Source organism: Opisthorchis viverrini (genome assembly GCF_000715545.1).
Source record: "Opisthorchis viverrini unplaced genomic scaffold opera_v5_429, whole genome shotgun sequence".
NCBI lineage: Eukaryota > Metazoa > Platyhelminthes > Trematoda > Opisthorchiida > Opisthorchiidae > Opisthorchis > Opisthorchis viverrini.
The window spans coordinates 299,493-317,822 of NW_008752083.1; the positions used below are offsets into that span (position 1 = coordinate 299,493).

At 42.0% G+C, this 18,330-nt stretch overlaps 2 protein-coding genes across 2 annotated transcripts in view; one reads left to right on the forward strand and one right to left on the reverse strand.

Moving 5' to 3' along the window:
• Positions 1 to 18,330, reverse strand: part of T265_10932 (hypothetical protein) — a gene marked incomplete at both ends in the record, with an annotated part of 46,502 nt that overhangs the window by 16,047 nt on the left and 12,125 nt on the right. The window contains 9 exons of the mRNA XM_009177448.1: positions 1,590 to 1,706; positions 4,103 to 4,242; positions 4,888 to 5,070; positions 8,318 to 8,475; positions 10,282 to 10,694; positions 14,539 to 14,638; positions 14,679 to 14,901; positions 14,938 to 15,031; positions 15,071 to 15,270. Coding sequence (XP_009175712.1) covers positions 1,590 to 1,706; positions 4,103 to 4,242; positions 4,888 to 5,070; positions 8,318 to 8,475; positions 10,282 to 10,694; positions 14,539 to 14,638; positions 14,679 to 14,901; positions 14,938 to 15,031; positions 15,071 to 15,270 — 1,628 coding nt within the window. The remainder of the gene's footprint in view (positions 1 to 1,589; positions 1,707 to 4,102; positions 4,243 to 4,887; positions 5,071 to 8,317; positions 8,476 to 10,281; positions 10,695 to 14,538; positions 14,639 to 14,678; positions 14,902 to 14,937; positions 15,032 to 15,070; positions 15,271 to 18,330) is intronic.
• Positions 4,924 to 18,330, forward strand: part of T265_10933 (hypothetical protein) — a gene marked incomplete at both ends in the record, with an annotated part of 29,867 nt that continues 16,460 nt past the window's right edge. Inside the window, 2 exons of the mRNA XM_009177449.1 lie at positions 4,924 to 4,961; positions 15,288 to 15,399. Of these exons, the coding sequence (XP_009175713.1) occupies positions 4,924 to 4,961; positions 15,288 to 15,399 (150 nt within the window). The remainder of the gene's footprint in view (positions 4,962 to 15,287; positions 15,400 to 18,330) is intronic.

Genomic DNA, 18,330 nt, shown 5'->3' on the forward strand with positions numbered 1-18,330 from the left:
AAATCCGACCACGTACAGGATACCATTCTTTCCACTGACTTGGGTTCGGAAGCTCCGGGCATCGCCTGTTGATCGTGTGTTGTTGGATTATTAAAGTTTGTGTCCGAGGTTTTCGTCTTCTTACTATTCACCGTGCTAGGAGTCTGGATCAAGCAACATAGCTGGGGAGTATGTATTGCCACAATCCGCATTATCATATTGTTTGCTCGCTGCGTGACAGAACCGTAACACTTTCCACATGAGCTTTATAAACGGTTTTCGGCTCGCTGCGTGACAGAACCGTAACACTTTCCACATGAGCTTTATAAACAGCCGGTTTTCGGCCGCACTGTACTTGGCAGTGTTCAACAGATCAGCTGATTCGCGCGTTCATTGGCTTTCGGGTTTGACTAAGTGCATCAGGCTATCAAGGGGCTATCCAGATACTGGTTTACGGTATTAAGAAGGCACTAAGAAAACTGTGTTCCACAATATCTTTAATCACATGGTCCACATCAACTGGCCACAAATGCTGACCAGCACTTTGGGTGACGATTTCTCAGACGGATGTTTGACTCACCAGGTGGATGTTATCTTTTCTCTGTGGCCGAACGCTGAATTGTTCAAGTTACAAACCGGGAGTTCGTGGCTTTGAGGCACGTGAGACGCGTAGTGTCAGCGACTCTCCATAAGGATAAAATGGGTGCAAGAAGAGCGCGGAACAACAGCAACAACAGCAACAACAACAAACTCTATACGTTGCGCAACTTTTCTCAGATGTTAAGTACAATGAAATTTCGGTGCCTACAGTGTGTTGTTTGGTGGCACAATTGGATGCTGTACATGATTGACTATTATGTGATCATGCGACGAAGAAGTTCAAACGACATTCATGAATATAAAATTCTGGTGGCTTCATTTGAAACTGATGGTATGTCAACCAAATTTTTCAGTGCTATGTTGCCCACAGTATCAACCCACACACGCGAGCATTCTGCCTGGACGAGTCAAGCAACCTAGTCATTTTGAGAGCTGTAACAGGGCATCAATAACTTTATATTTCCTAACTTTGTTTATACCGCACATAAGGAGAAAAGCAAATTAGTAAGGCTTCCGTTCATGCCGACACAGGTACTCCACTGCTATTCGAGTTCAGAGCTATCTGTCATCAGGCCAGACGTCACTAAGACCACAATTAGACCTCTGGACTGCTGCATTGAGGAGGTGTTGAGCTTTTCTCTTAAATTTCATATAAAAACTCCATTCGTATGCGCAACTTTTCATTTAGAAAGTTAACATATTGAAAAGTTTCGCGGATTCACATTTGAGCATGGCTGATGAAACTAGTAGACTTGCTCCGGATAGTTATCCGGTTGCACCATAAAAAAGACCCGGAGGATCCACGAGCACATTAAATCTGAGCCAAAGAATTGCTTAGTGTTTCTTGCAAATAAAGGAGTAGTAGAAACGGGCTGAAAAATGGGAGTTAAGAAGCTATTGTTGCCACTAGCCTGCAGCTCACAGTGAGGATAGCGCACGAAATTCAGATGAATAAACGCTGTACAGAAAACCTCTCCAAGCTCATCGGGCCACATCACAACAAAACTCACTCCTGTTGGCGGAATAATCGTCGGAGTTACTGGTCGTGGAGGTGGTCTTTCAATCTTCTCCAAGAACCTTGGTTTTCTTGACTGGGCCGATGAAGTGGTAAATGCACCTTCCAAATACTGCAAGGTAATGAATGTACACACTGCTTTTCAGTGGTCTGGAGGGTTAGAAACGGTGTCTCGAAGAATTGTGAGGATCAATCCGGTACAATTCATCAACTATCTGTGGAAGAATGCATATAGGCAAGGTCATCTTCTAATCGTTCAAACCTCCCACAAAAATTACATGAATGTGCCTTACAGGTCCGGACAACGCCTCTGTTTTGGTCTGTCATACAGGAGAAGGGCTTTATTATGGTTTGCTGATTGACAGCTCCACCGAAAATTGTGGGAGAATGAATTTGGTTGAGCAGAAAGCAGCAATGGATACAGTTCGGTTCCATTGGGAGTGACGCAAAAGATAGGACAGAAAACCGCTCATTAGATGACAACCTTGAATAAACACGTCGAGCAATAAAACAATAAATTGATCCACACAGTTTTACAATGTGGTGTTTTGTACCTTTATTTTGCTTCCATTATAACAATACGTATTTCGTCAATTGTTTTGTTTTTTTGTTTTGTTTTTTTTTGTTTGCTTTTTGTTTGAGTACGGAAACTACAAAAACGCGCACTTGTACAATTTCTCGCAATACAAACGTGGTCATGTGCTTCGACTGTCCCTTCTGATTTCGATTGCGCTTGCAGCGGTCATTCGTGAGGCTCATGTGCTAACTCTGGTATCAAAACATTTCAGTCCATCTTCGGAATCTATTATATGTGGGAACTGTTTAGAAGAAGGCCCCGGGAACACCATAATTGGATTATTGTTTATTCGCTGACCTGGGCCAAAGACGAACTATTTTAAAGGGAACAATTATTAGTGAATCTGTTTCATCTGACCTTTTTATTATTGTATACCCAACCTAATGTTATTAATTTTATTTCTTTGCCACACACTCCTGGTAAACTAACTTACTGGGTAGCCAGACTACTACAACAGATGGTCAATAGGGTTCTGTATCCAGTGCGGACTGGGACATTTGCAATTTACTACCAAGCCACCGAATCAATGAACTAGGCAAATAAGTCAGAATGCCCAAGAAACTTGAGACATGACAGTCAACAGATCGTAAATGCCCCTTGTTTTTGTTTGAGATCAATGTTACTGTTGATAGTTACCCGTTTGTTGTAGAAAAAATAGAACAATGGGCTGAATTTGTACACAAGCATTTCAGTTTCTCCCGATATAGTTGTTAAGACGTTGCGACTGTTTCTTAGGACCAGAAAAAACTTATTCGTAATAAAAATTTGGATTAAATGTGCTGGTCTTAACGGGTTAAAGATATCTGGCTGAAAACTTTGGACAGTTTTCGATAAGTAGCAAGTAGAGGTTTTGGTAAGCTCGCTACTACGCAATACTAATGCTGCCGATAGTTCTGTTATCGCGAATATGTATATTGAGTGTCTCCTCAAAGTATAACAGGTACACAATATGACGTTATGGCAAACATATCAGAAACTTGTTGGCAAATGGTGCTCTTGACTGACCAGCGTGGACGTCCGACAGTTTCAGACTCAGCTGAGAGGAATGAATTTCTATGACGCTGACTGCGTGGACCAAGATGCTTAATGACCAAAACTAGGAGGCTTCAGGTACGAGCTTTGGGGGCTTCCTGTCCACGTACTACCCTGTTGAAAACATTGGTTCCAACTGTTTAGTCTTACCTGGGTCACACAACAGTTTTGTGCCATCAGAAGCATGCTGTTAAATTCAAGATTCTCCGCTAGTTCAGCCTCCAACGTGTTACTTCTGACTTCTACCCGGTTAAATTATTTAAGACAGGAAACTAGTCCCGGGGCCCTTTTGCGTACATTGCATCACCATTTTCGACTTCCTCGACATCACCATCATCATCAACAACAGCGGAAGAGCGATGTTTAGTCTTACCTGGGTCACACAACAGTTTTGTGCCATCAGAAGCATGCTGTTAAATTCAAGATTCTCCGCTAGTTCAGCCTCCAACGTGTTACTTCTGACTTCTACCCGGTTAAATTATTTAAGACAGGAAACTAGTCCCGGGGCCCTTTTGCGTACATTGCATCACCATTTTCGACTTCCTCGACATCACCATCATCATCAACAACAACAACAAGAGTAGCGATAGATTTCGTTCTGTTAAGTTACCAAGGTTTGTGAGGTCATTTAGTTTGTCATGGTCAGGGTGGTTCCTTCAAACCCAAACAGAAATAGGCTCAAGGTGCATAACGCGAGTGAATTCCAAAAAATAGGCTACCCTAATGAGTCGTGTTTCATCCCTATTATTCCAGAAAACCTACTAATGTTGGGGATAATAACATCATACTGAAACCACTGAAGCGAACTCAGCGTAACTCATGGAACTTTTGCTGTTTTTGAAAGCAGTCACATGTCGGTTAACCATGGGGAATATTCTGTATCAAATATGTAGGCTCACCTTTTGAAGGCTTGCTAGCTCCTGTAGGTGCCGAAATTCTCTTCTGAGGAAACCCTCTTTAGTATACATTTTAACAGGCGGAATATGAATTTTCGGTTGAAGTACACTGGATGAGAAGGTAGCCTCCAGCTGTAGGAGTCCTGTATTGGTTAGATGTTGAAAAACATGGTTATATGAGTAAGTTCCGTATAAGTCCCAATCCATTGTTCTAAACAGCATTTTATTAGATTTAAACTTAGTGCACTAATCCCAACACAGAAGTACAGAAACGTTTGTACCCAATATGAGATGTGTTACGACTATTTCTCCGTGGACTTACTCATTTTCTGTCATGAGCCGACATTGGGATAAAAGTGAGCATCAATTTCCCCTTTTCCTTTTGCCTCCTTCCCTTCCTTTTTCACAGTTAACAGATTAATGTCAAAGTCATACCTAGACACATTTTATCCTCAAGCAATCTTCTGTTGGAATCACCCTCTAAACCGTCCAAATTCTCTGGAGCGACCCCTCTGGACAGATCCCATCAACGCGTGCAGCATGAGTGTCCTTAGTGTACATGTATGGCCTGATTATGGTAGATACTTGCGACTCGTTAAGGTTTGTAAGGTACCAAAACGGTCCGAAGTTAACACAGCATATCAAAATGGGCAACATAGGTGACCTTGCAAAATGGACTAATGAATATACAATAGCCGAAACTTAGATATCTTCGATTGTCAATGTCTACCGGAAAATCGGCACAAAAATAATGGGCATGTATGAATACTGTGGTTGTTTTAGCTCACCGTTGTACGTGGTAAGGTAGTCATTCTTTACAGCGAATGCCTGGGATCCTCGATCTGGAAACACGCCGAGCCGGGTAAGTGGAGCGAATGCTTGCGACGATGGAGTGGCATATTCCTTTATTACATCACGTTTATTTTTCTGATGCTGAGTCTCCAGACGACGGCGTACCAGCTTCCGTAGCGCTTAAAAAGGGAGATTTCACCATCAGGATCGCTTTCCATAGAAAAGTCAATAAAGATCAGCTATCGCTCTCAAATTAGAATTGTTTAAGCGATCCTAAATCACCGTTAATGTAAAACCCAAGGGAAAGACGCAAAACATAAGCGAGAAAGGCCTGTGAATGTTGTATTTTTAAAAAGACCACAGAGTAGTAAGAAGCGATACAAGGTTGAACAGTCAAAAGTAACAGGTCAACCAAGCTCTGGTGCATCGATTATTAACTGACGAAAGGTAGGCTCATCCTCAATGTTTGGAAAAGTCTTTCTGGAGAAGTACTATTCGTAGACGTGTTAATTTCTAACTAAAAAAATTCGCCTATACCCTTGTCTGCTGTTTTCAATTTAAGGGTTCCGCTTTTACCCAAGTTGGATGTGATCCCCGGAATAATCTGAGCAAAGCGATTACCTTTGCAATTCGTTATCCACACGTATAGATATTGTGGCAGAACAGAGTGCACGAAGCGACTACATTTCGCAACTCCGCTATACATGATGTACCGTCCTAACTGTGAGACACTATCGTCCCGTTACAACTTTAAGGAGAATTTAGTGAAGCGAACTGTTATTCGGTACACCGAGGACAACATGCTGTAACTTTCCGGGTGTATACTACAAAATAATACCAGGTGAATATAGGAGAATAAAGGTTTTCGCCATTATGATGTTAAATGCAAGTTAATTTTCAATGGATTGCTAGCGATATGATTCATTCCTTCTCTTTGCGCAGTTCTTGCTTCCACCATCTGATGTCAATGGATTCGGAGACTGCAGTATACTACCTTTCGCCATGATGTTGGCGATATCGAAAGCAGTTGTCTGGTAGACACAGTGCTCACTTTCAGGTGGATGGCTGGTTATGGATGAAGACTCAAGTTGCTGCATTCAAATCCGGAGGTATTCCACCGGCTTACCGTGGAATTGCTTAACTTCTGCAGAACTGGACGGCCAAGCATCCAAATGTGAAACGGTGAAAAGGATTGGAGATGACCCACTAGGGGAGCAGAAGCGTGGTTACAAAGGTTGGGTCTTGATTGCAGATGTGGTTGAGTACAGGTTTGGTGGTGTACTGAGTACCTTTAACAGCTCGGTTTAAATGCCCCCGGCTTGTTAGCATTGTCATTTATGGAACTACCATTTAGAAAAACCTCACTTTTAAACTCGAGAAAATATTTTCTTTCCTCAGCCGAAGGATTCTGCTCTCCTCCAAAGCCTCTGACGAAATATATCCTCCAGATATCTACTTTCCTCTTTGACAGTATCCTCCGTGCGTTTTTACTGGTTGTCGGTCTACTGAAGAAATGGACGCGGTGACCAGTCTGAATGTATTTCCGGTCAACTGGAGCCCGCATTGTTCCGTCATCTCGGTGGACCAGTTGGATATCAAGGAAGAAGAGCGTGCCATTCATCCCGTGCTCAGCTGTTAACTTCATGTTTGGGTGAGCCATACAGTGCCTGGAACAGCCGTGTGGTTTCCTGTATTTGTCTTGTTATCACTACGCTATTGTGATCATATCTTTTGCAGAGTTTAGCCCTTCCGGTGAGAGTTTCCATTTACATTTCAATGGTGGTCATGAATGCTTAGGCCAACACTTCTCATGGTGGCACCTTCGACCTCTTTATACTGATCATCTTGAAGGCTAAAACCGATATCTTCTGAACAAAACTGAAGTAGATGTTTACAGTTCATTCATTTTGGCATTCCAAGGCTTTGTATTATAGACAAAGGCACATAAGAATTTCACGATTTCATGTCAATGTATGTATGTAAGCAAACAGTTGCTATTCACACTTGCTAATTTCAAGTTCAGATCGGAAATTCCGTGTTTCAAACTCGACCTCTGTATCTCGACTTACCCTGTCTAGGCTTGGGCAACCCGACAATATCCCAGCCCTTCGGGTGTCATAATAGCTAGGCACCGAAGGTGGGCTGCAGCTGAACGATTACCTTTTTATCAGCACCTCATCACATCCTTGTTTGCAACTGCACCCTTACATAAGCAAGCTGGTGGAGTGGTGTCTGACTTCACCTGCTTAACTCGATTACTAAGCTATCAGGCCACATGCAAGTGAGTCCCGATCCCAATACTTAAAGTTTTCTTACCTCGGTGGGTGATCTGTTCTTTTTCACCGTTTCACATATGAATACTCTGTCACCTACCCTAATAGTACCGGCAAGTATGTTCAGTTTGAACAAGTGGGGTGCGTTCCTGCTTGGATACAGCAGCCCTTCGTCCATTCTGTTTATCTGGTATCGTTCCGTAGTTTTGAGGAGACAGTGAGATGCAACCAGTGTGCCTTACAACTTATTTCTATGTAAACTTTTCAAGTCTGTTCAAATTGTCAGCGGTTGGCTTGAGATGAAGAGTTGTTCATTGGTACAAATGATTAGGCTAGGTGCCCGTGACAGCTAGATCTTGCTCGGTTTCTGCACTCAGCGTAATCAGAAACCTAATTGTCCAATTGCCTCTGAAAACGGGCAAACACACGACTGCTTTCCAAATATGCTGAGCTCATCCGGTAGATGTATACGTGGGTCTCCCAATTCAATTACTTGTAAGAGGAAAGTAGGTAAAATTTGGAACAATGTGTACAGAAGCTGCGATGTCGAATAGCTCACAGCATCCCAAATCCACAGTCAACTTCTCGGGGGACCATCTGATGACCGTCTAGCAAACTCTGTACGGTGGATAAGATGAGTACGAAATGCGAATCTGTTCTTTCCAGAAGACCACTGTCATCTTGGCACCCATATAAGAGTAGCCTCCTCTCAAAATCCTGGATGAAACCTCCCTATTACTGTCTAAAACTGACATCTAACCTTTTACTGTCAATCCACTCTGATTACAATAAGACTGCGTATACCAAGTGTTTGGCCAACAACTTTGGAAGTCTTCAGATGACCAGTACTGACCAGACGACCAGCATACTGAAAAGAGGGTCACGACCTTAGTAAGTGTGAAGGCCAATGTGGCACTAGAATCATTCACTTGTGCCAAAAGTAGACTTAAGCAACACATTTTTTTTGCAGAATCATCATTTTTTAGTCTTGAATCCAAGTCACCATGAAGCAACTTTACTTTACCTTCTTTCAGTGAGTTCTATTTCCAGACACAACCCCCTGCGACTGTGGATGTCCCAGCTTGGTTTCCGTGGGTTGCACGTCCTAAAACAAAGCAAACTGCAATGCACAATGCCAAACCCTCTCACTAACCTGTGATATATCGCTTCTGAATTGCTTTCCTGCGAGACTCATTAACCGCCTCTTGTTCCGTCCACATTCTTTCCAAACGTTTGGTAGCTATCTCTTCCTGGTTGATCTCCCTTTTACGCAGCAGTTGAACCAACACTTTCATTCGGACTTCTTGCAAACTAAAAGAAATTCATAACGTCGGTCACATTTTTCACCCTTCTCTAGGAGTAGTTCTTCAGGATCCATTTGGTGAGAAATGAGAATTTTGACTGTCCAAAAGTATCCTAATATGACAGAACCTGTAAGCGTTTATCCACAATTTTAAACTGATGATGACGGGTTTTTTTGCATATATGGTGTCCGACACTGAAGTGAAAAAGCTTCCTCAAACATAGAGAGTCTGCTTCAAAGCTAATAATTTTTAATGATTTTTATGTTGCCGAAAAAGAACAACTGGATCGACCGGATGCCTATATTCTGGTTTTGGTGGTCCTATATTTTGCTACGCATAGTTTGACTTGCTAAGTTTCCCTTGATCCTCTTTTCTGTGTGCATTTATACACGGCTGCAGGTGATTGCAAACAAGCATCAAACCCTACATTAGAAACTGCGTGGGAATGTCGTAGAAGCAAACCAAGGTTATGTCCGAAATGGATTTGGAATTCAAAAGGTTAACGATGTATGACCAAAGAAGATATCGTTATTGGGTTTCTCTCGAAAGAGAATACAAGAGGATTTCAAACAGCTTCCACCAACTCGCGAGCAAAATACCACATTTGTATAATGCTTGCGCCTTGTACCTTCCATAATCGGGAGAATTAAGCTTCCACAATGTTCCAAAGAGTATACAATCCGAGACAAAAAGGAAAATTGATAGTAAAAGGTATATATACACTAATTGTTAAAAATTGATATTACTTGCTAAGCAATCAAAATGGATCCCTCTTTGAAATTTGTCATATCAGATTGACTAGAAATCGACTCGAATACAAAGGAACCCAGATCCCTATTAAGATACCGCCATTACATAGTATCTTGTACAGACGTTTTTCCTTCATGGATTCCGGAACCCTATCGAAATTTTTGTCTCATGGCCTCAAAGAACTTCTCCACAGTTCATTCCGTTCTGATAACTGGCAGGGTTGTCGGCAGCCACAGGCGGTCGAATCTGGGCATTCAAGATGGAAGCAGCAGTGTTCTTTGTGACTATTCGTCAAAGCGATTTCTGAACCATCATGGATATCTTAAAAACCTTACGAATTTATAGCTACTATGAACGGCGAAACTTGCACGAGAAGTCAGCAAACCCAATTGAGCTGTTTAAAGTAATACGAGGAATGACATCTAACGGAGATTTTAACACTAATTATGGAACGACTTGGTCAAGTTGATCCAAATGCTTAGAGCGATCGGTCACTGCGATGGAAGTGGTCGTCCACCGTGGTCAATATATGAGACGACAGACCGTCCGTAGGCCGTCGAAACGCCAGCAGCCACGTTCTCTCAGGAGAGAGCACAATTAAGAAAGCGTTTTGATGGTGAATTTTCTCACAAAGACCATCACTCAACAGATTATGATTGCTACGCCAAACGAAGAATGTTTAGGCAAAGTAGGAATGGGAAACCTGTGAAATTGATTTCACTTTGCGACATAATTAGCAGGGCATTAGATGTTTTGACGCTGGGTCAAACACACCACCTTATGCCTTAGATGACAATGACAGTAAAAAATTAGTAAAACTGTTTATTATTTCGAGATTATTGTACCGGCGAAGCAAAGTTCTGGAAGTCACGTTTATTCAGAAAAGTCGAGACCAAATTTCGCAAGACCTTGGATAGATTTTGACAGATGATTTCCCGACAATCGGACTTGTAAGTCCTCGAGGTTTACTTTCTCAGCGTAAGACCTTAAGCATAATTTTGTGGCGTAAAGGACGCATTTACCAGGCAGAGAACTATTCCCAAATACTTTGACTTTGACTTACGCCTCAACCTCTTTCTCCCGATAATACCATTCACGAAGTTCCATCTCACGCAAAATCTTTCGACGTTTCTCCACTTTCCTCGTAGAACTTGCAATTTGGCTGTATGGCTCCAAACTGGCTTCGATTTGGTGCCGCTCTCTTGCACGTTCAATCATATCCACATCGTGGATCCCAGCAGGCAAGCCTCTTTTGTATCCCAAAGTGGCCAGAGTAAGCACTTCCGGAGTTTCACCCACGTTTACCACATAAGGAGGCGAATAAGGATCTGTCTGTGCCTCCGAATCCCGGTAATCTGTCTGAACATATTTCGAGGTGTACGTAGGACCGTAATGGATGCCACACCTGTCGAGCAAAAGGTTGCCAGCTGCCATTCTGTCTAAAGTCAAGTTCAGTTGAACTGGATCATCAGCTGCCTGGTGTAAAGAATGAAGATAAAAATTCCGTAGTTTTGAGTCAACTCATCATCATCATCATCAGTGGCAGCATAAAACCAGTATTCTGCACTAGCACTGCTGCCGTACAACTCTCCAAATCAAAGTAGGAGGTCCGTCAAATCAGGGGTTTTTGCTGTCACTCAAATGAGTTTACACGGTCTGTTTATGGCATTGTCTTTCGACACACGAATAAGTACTGGTCTGGTAATTTGCTAAAGTGATGGTGGTTTTTCTAGTACTAAAAATTCAAAATGAACTTCTGCATTTTATTCAAGTGCAGCTTTTACTTGGGCTTTAGCTTACATTCTTTGTGTGAAAAAAGTAAGCATGATAGTAGAGGCATTTCATAGGGCCCCTAAAGACTAGGTATTCAGTAACATGCTCGCTCGAACTCATGACGACTTTAAAAAACTATTATCAGTTGGAACACCCTCACTCGCAAGTTACATCGAGATTAACGAGGGAGTCACATGAGTAGTATGTTTCTTAAAGAAAATGTATACAGCGTCTTTCTGAATAGTATACCCGGTAAAACAGCACATTTACGTTCAGTTAAGTCTCTGGTTAATGCCATTATAATTATCATCTGAGCTATTTTCATATTTGCGCACATGGTTCAAGTCAAAACGTACAGTTGATGGAAGCAGGGAGAGTACGCTTAGTGGGAAAGTTTGACGAAGAACGAGACTGGTTGTGAGCTTTTGGTCGGTTCATAACCAGCTTATGATTGATGCTTACAGTCGATTCTATCCTCGAACGACAGATCGTGCCTAATGTTTGCTCGTTCGACTTAAGTTTACGCTCTAAACTAGAAGGAAGCCAAACGTAGACAAAAAAGTTTGCTTATCATGATATAGTATCCACCCATTACTGACTAATGGATGCGGAATTAACTGGTATAAATGAGGGATGCTGAGAAGCTTGGATTGTTTGACCAGTGATGCCTAAAATAGCCTTTAAGGGTATTTTGAAGACGAAATTTCAGGTGAGAAAACTCAAGTTCACTTCCGTGTTCCTTCCTCAAGACCGTGTTGGTTTCGTTTCTTTTGCCACAGCTATGTTCACTGGGTATAGAAAAAGGGAATAAGAGTCATGCACCCGAGGCACTGGCCCAAATATTTCACTGAACCGTCGCCTCTTTCCTCTTTCTATGCTTTCATATGCAACAGATTTCTGGACTAACTCAGCATCAGTGACACTTATGGTTTGGTCACTGTCCAAAGCGCCAGGATAACAATGTGATCAGTCGAACAATAACATTGTGCTCGAGGTCGGACAAAAGCAGAGATAAACACCGATAGTAACAGCATGAGCCTCTTTGGTCTACATTTGGTTTAACGTGATTGGTATTGAAATTAGAACTGAATCAACACACTTCAAAACTTACACAAATCGTGATTTCCCAGCTACTACGATCCGCAATATCACCAAGGCCTACAAACTCACTAACGGAAAATTGTGCGAAGGAATAAATTAGGCCACGTGAGACACTGTGAAGAAATATTGCATACTTTAAGATATCGGCAAACAACTTGAATAAGTGGTTCACTAAAGTAAGGCAGTGCTATTGGGTCCTCCATAAACCCTATGAAAACTTATTTGAAGTTAATAACGGCCCAGAGTTCCTTTCCCAGACCGTAGGTGGAGCATAGTTCTTTGGGTTGCACTGTTTCTTAACTGACTCTTGAGAGAGGAAATAGCAAGGCATCCATTTTCTGCTTTGTTCCACTGACTGATTAAATAATTGGATTTACAGATGTTTGTTTGGTTTATCGTATTTCTGTGGTTTTTACTGGGCAAATTTTTAATTAGATATATGAGCCTATCCATTTTTGTTACTGAAGAACACACTCACTAAACTGTGGTGCTAAAACGTCACATAATTTGATTTATTCACTTGAACAAATGCTTGAGAGTAAGCGAAGGAAACTGAAACAAGCGATTATCCTGATAACCATACTAACCAAAGAACTACACGAGTAACAAGGTCCACCAAACATTCTTCGGCTCATGCTGACAGTATCTTTTTTGATTTGTGATAGATAGGTCTTTATTAAAGTCTTTAGAGCTGTTGCGCAAATTTAGGATTTGGATGACTGACCGCCTACAAATCCCAAAAAGACCTCAGTGGTCCTCCTTAAATGGTGTGAATTAGGTGCCACTCCCTTAACTTAGAAGTAATATGATATCTTGCCTTGGACCTTATTTTTTGTTTTTTTGGACCTTGTTACAGATTAAATGCTACTAAATCCTCATAACAAGGTTGCAGCACACGCCTGAGTCCTTTTTTACACCATCTGTACAAAAAATTCTGAATATATCCAATTGTATATTCACGTCAACTTTGTTGAAAGAGCATGATTATAACTTGCGCCCGAAATCTGAGAAAGGTCTGGTCACAACTACCCAGCGTTTTTAAAGTTTTTATTGTTAGACCTTGAGCTGAACAAAGCAGCCAAAAGTGAATAGAAAAAATTTTGCTATCGTTTCAATGGCTCTTGTGTGACAAAATTACCCATAAGTTTCCATGAAATTACTGTTCCCGCAAAGAATGAAGTACAAAAACGCAAACTTTTCCATCATACACTTCATAACTTGGATGCCTAAGAGGTTCCGTGTGTTGCTTACTTATGAAAGTCAGTTAGGAGAGAAAGCTATAAGGATGCCACTACCCGCTTGACCGTTGTAATTTTTTACCCTATATTATTCTATGCCTATAGAATGATGCCCAGAAACCTCCTTCATTAGATGAGTACGGTTTTCAAACTTCTCTACCTCTAACAGCAAGCCTCGTAGTACTCTGTGACAACTTTTTGTCTGGAGCCTGTACAACAGAAGGCTATAAAGTGTCTTATTTCTACGGAGGTATTTACTGCTCGCAATGAGTTTGGGGTACCCTGTTAAATGCTCTCCTTTTTCAGCCTCGAACATGGAATAAAGCAACTTTCTACATTCTTATTTACCATGCTTGATTTCCTTAACTGAGGCTTTTTGAGACGAATCATCAAGGTCTGCTGTCTAGTATTGCTTGAAGGATATAAGTTCACTCTCCAGATTTCACTGTCAGAGGCTATGTGTATCATGTATATATTTATCATAAATACATGTCCATTCATATCATTTACACCGTCATGTCTTCTATTTTCGGGTTTCACTATCATCGTCAAAGCCATTGTCGTCATGTTAAAAAACCGCGTAAGTTTCGTTCAATGTTCATGACTGCTACGTTCCTATTTTTCGTTTATCTGGAGAAATAGATGGTGATTAACTTCGCATTACAAGCAGCAACTGGGCTAATGCATGCGTAAATTCAGATGTCACAGTGGATTTTTTGTTGTGAAGATCAAGAGGAGCTACGCATAAAGTTTTAGGAATCATTGGCTCTGAATTACGTCGTGTCGGCTACCTTTTGATTCAGTGATTTCTTCTTACAATCTTGGCTGTCACTTTGGCGCTCTTACAATGTGAAAAAGGTAGTGGCTTCTTTTAGCAAAAGTAAGCTTACTTTTAAAATCAGAATCACAATAGCATCCTGGAGGTAAATATGAGTGTCTTTCGGCTAAAACTAAGTACAAAAATCCTGCAGATTATACATACATTTAAGACAAACGATCAATTTTGGAATACGTAGAGTAGCCAGAAAGGCGACTGGTCTGTGAGTGACAGGACAGCGATACAGACGAAAGGGCTAAGCTCTTGTACAACAAACAGACCTGTTTCCATTTTTCATTAAAATCCTACAGAGTCTTTCATGAACTGCTCATAGGTTACAAAAATTAAAAATTCAATGATCTGTTAATCCCAAGAAAATGCATAAGCTTACATATCTTCCGACGTTTGTTATGCAGTGGTTGAAGTACTTTGACCTTTGGAATCCAGCAACATCATCTTCAAAGTGATATACGCCGGTAGCCTTTAGCTTCCTTTACAATGTAATACTAACAGCCGTCAACAAAAAATCACCTTTTTAAAAGTTCTCCACATATGTCGGAAGGACGGAATTCTCTAGCGACAGAAGGTGGAACTGGGTCTCTTCCACCAAATTTCCATTCAAAGGGCCGATAGACTGGGATTTCGCTGAATAAATTATGGAAATTAAAAAGTTTCTCCAGGCGACCTAGTCGGTTGCGTGCTCTTCTCGCAACCCTTTCATGATCTCTTTCACTTGAAAGCGTGTAAATCGGATCTAATCAACTGCTTTGATGCATATTTGTTAGGTTACCGTAAAGATAATCATGCAATCGCTCTTTGACAACATTGATTCGCGTTTGTGACATTAGTTCAAACCGCAAGAAGTTATAAACTCTTGTTGTTAACTTGGTTGGTAAATTAAAACAAAGGGGTCACGGATTCACGGATTGATACACAGGATCGAGGCTATTGCCCAAGTTTCCCGGGTCGCTTTTTTTCTTGTCGGTCAGTGGCTGTCGTTCAGCTGAAAGGCACAGGTGAAAAAAGGGTGTAGCACTGATCTTTACGTTCTCAGCGCGGGGCAGTATGCTCGCCAGCGCGAGGTTACCAAAAAGTGAACAGATGACCAATTTCTTACGGCTTCCTTACTTCATATTTCAGTTATGAGATGTCACAAAGGAATGCTCAGAGGCTTGGACAGTCGTCTGACTCAAGTCCCCACATACTGGCTCCAAGTCCCCCAGAAATCTTGGGAGCTTCAAACGATTGTGAGGTGATTCCTGTTTTCTGAAGGCCACTCTAGTCCTTCTATGCTGAAACAGATAGTTTAGCGGGAAGCCCTATCACTGGTTTTTCAGCCTCGCAGCCTGATTTATTTTTTCTTATTTGACTTACCTCGTCTTACCTGTCTTTCTTTCAGCGAAGTGTACTCCTATTCGTGTCATGCGTGTCCTAAAAGAAAGTGCTCACCGGACCCCTTGGTTATAAAGTTATAATGCGAAAAAATCCTTGCGGGAGATTCACACGAAACTATAAGGCATCAAACAAGGCGCTTCCGTGATTCTAGATGTGTCTGACGAGGCCTGTGTGCCGCGATATAAAGCCCAAATATGGCATCCCAAAGGGTAAATGCTTTTCGATAGACGACGCGTCTGAATAAGTGGGGGGCCTGTGGTCGACAAGAACAGTGAATAATCTGCCCTCAGGGGCGCACCGCAAGTGGTAATAGGAAGCGTAGATGGTGGGCAGTTCGCAAAAAATTGGTTGATCCCCATCATGAGTATCGAAAACTCAAACAGACACCGGAACATATCAGGCAGTTTTGGGGTGAGTTTATCGCTCTCATTAGGGCCACACCCAATGTATGAAGGTTGATACAAACATTGGATACCGACGATGATGCAGAATGACGTGAATATCTTTAGCTTCACTGAAGCTAAATAAATTAGGTACAGCTGCTGGTGTCTTTCGGATTTCGGTGGAAGAGACCCACCGACGAACATATAGCACACGAAGGTATACGATCCGACAGTGGTGGCTAACAGAAGCAAAGAGCAACGAAACTGACTGCAGATGATAGATGCCGGAGCCATGCGAGTATGTGCAAGTTGATCATGCGTGGGATTTGGGCAGGGATGTCAGCCGTTTCAGCATAATCCAGTTACTAGGAGAGGAGCCTGAGGCTTTAATTGGATGCCACTTGATTTCAAAAGGAGTATCGGTGGGTTATTTGTCGGGTCGTGTTAAATCATTCGTAGTTATTGTGTACGGTTTATTTTTACCATTCTCAGTTACAATACAATCAGTTAGATGAACTTGGATAGCTAGAGCTGAGTATTTGAGGGCTACTGTCAGTATCAGAACACGAGAGTTTTGGCACACTTGAGAAAGTTCTCAGTTTTTTTGCGAAATTTTTTTACCTAATCTATCCTGGCGCCTGTATGCGTCTAGCCATATCCTGCATTTACACTTTTCACGAAGAATCTCACGGAAATTTCGGGCAGTTTAAATTCGGAAGGAACTAGGGCTTCCCACGCTCCTTCTTCTAGACAGCGAACATTCGGCAGAACGTAGGCGTAAAGACGTTGAAAGCTTGAAGACCCCATTCTTAAATGATGTGTTGTACAAGTAATCACGTCATTTGTCTAATATGGCTGGGTAAAATCAATCAAAAGACGAGAGGTCTGGTGACAGGTGAGCTTCGGTATGGCCAGGATAAAAATACGACGTGAGGAAGCCAAGTATGGAAGCTCTGGCAGGGCGTTGCCCCATAGCCCGATCAGTTGTTTTGGGCCACAAATCTGTCAGGATCGCCGTCGGAACATGTACAAGTGGGTATAGGATTTGTCTGTTTGAACCAAGTGGCTCTATATGCCTCCCTCGTTCATCTTTGGCTAGGACAATAAATGAAAACCACTCTTGACTCAATCCGGTTTGGAGAGCGAAAGCTCCCGTGAATTTCCTTCAAGCAATTTTCGCGCCATAGCGTAATGGTTAAGAGGTCTAGTGGGCCTTTCATTTAGGACGCGTTCCTCAAAATAGGCGGTAGGCCTTATTTCACGTGATAAATTACCAGCACATCCGCTTTGGATGGCGACCGGCGCCGACCCAAAATTTTTCCGAAACCATAGTTTGGACAGAGGAAACACAACATTTTGGGATTCGTTGGCATTTATTGGAGCTTTAAATCTTTCCAGAGACCTACACTTCTTCAAAAGATTGTTTAAGCGTACTTCGGATTTCACTTGGACACAGGGTTCACCATTTTCATGGCTAGGAGGGATCAGCATGTTTATTACATGTAGACGGTGGGCAATTGGGTAAGAAAAGTTATTTCCTCATTTGCTTCCTCCTGTCCTGGATTTTGAAACATTTTGAAACAGTAGATAAGAAATGATTACATCGCCCTTGCGTGGGAAGTTTCAAATAAAGCGGCCTTTCGTGACCTATATAGAAAATTCCATTCTGCCGCTGCAGCATGCACCTAGGAAAATTAAGATATGTTTCTCGTCACGGATATTTTCATGATGGTCAGCATACACTGTATTGGGTGCACGGCAGGTTTTGGGCTTCACCGATAGACTGACCCCTTGATAGTGCCATGGGAAAAATTAGCCGGTTCACGGGCAGTGCTCGCAAAGAATGTAATAAGCTGGCTAGCACCTGAGAGATTTCTACACTGATTCGGCCAGGTGGTACGGTCTTCCAAGCACATTTAGCACCCTCGGCGGGTGAACAACAGAGCTATAGTGCACTACGTGCAAGCTACCAGGCTGTGTAGGACAGTCGCGGTTTCCTATCTGCGACGTCGAGGACAGCCTCGTACATGACTATCATGGATAAGTCATTCGGAGTGGTCAAACTTGGACAGGAAATCGTGATAAACGGAAGCAAACTAGCAAGTCCGAAAAAGATAACCAACGTTCCGGTGTAGGTAGTAGGGAACGGCGGCACGCGGTTGATGCAACCCCGTATTGTGAAACTTATGAGCGGCATGGACGCGCAAAGCATGTAGCCACCTTTGTCTTAGTTGTGGGTGGACCTCACCAAATCTAGCTTCGTCAGCCAAACATAACGTGCTCGTCTTTACCGCTCCCGGCAGTGATCGCATTTAACAAATACTATACTATACTATAATATAATATAATATAACATAATTACAGTATAGTATAATATAATATAATGTAATTATAATATAATATAA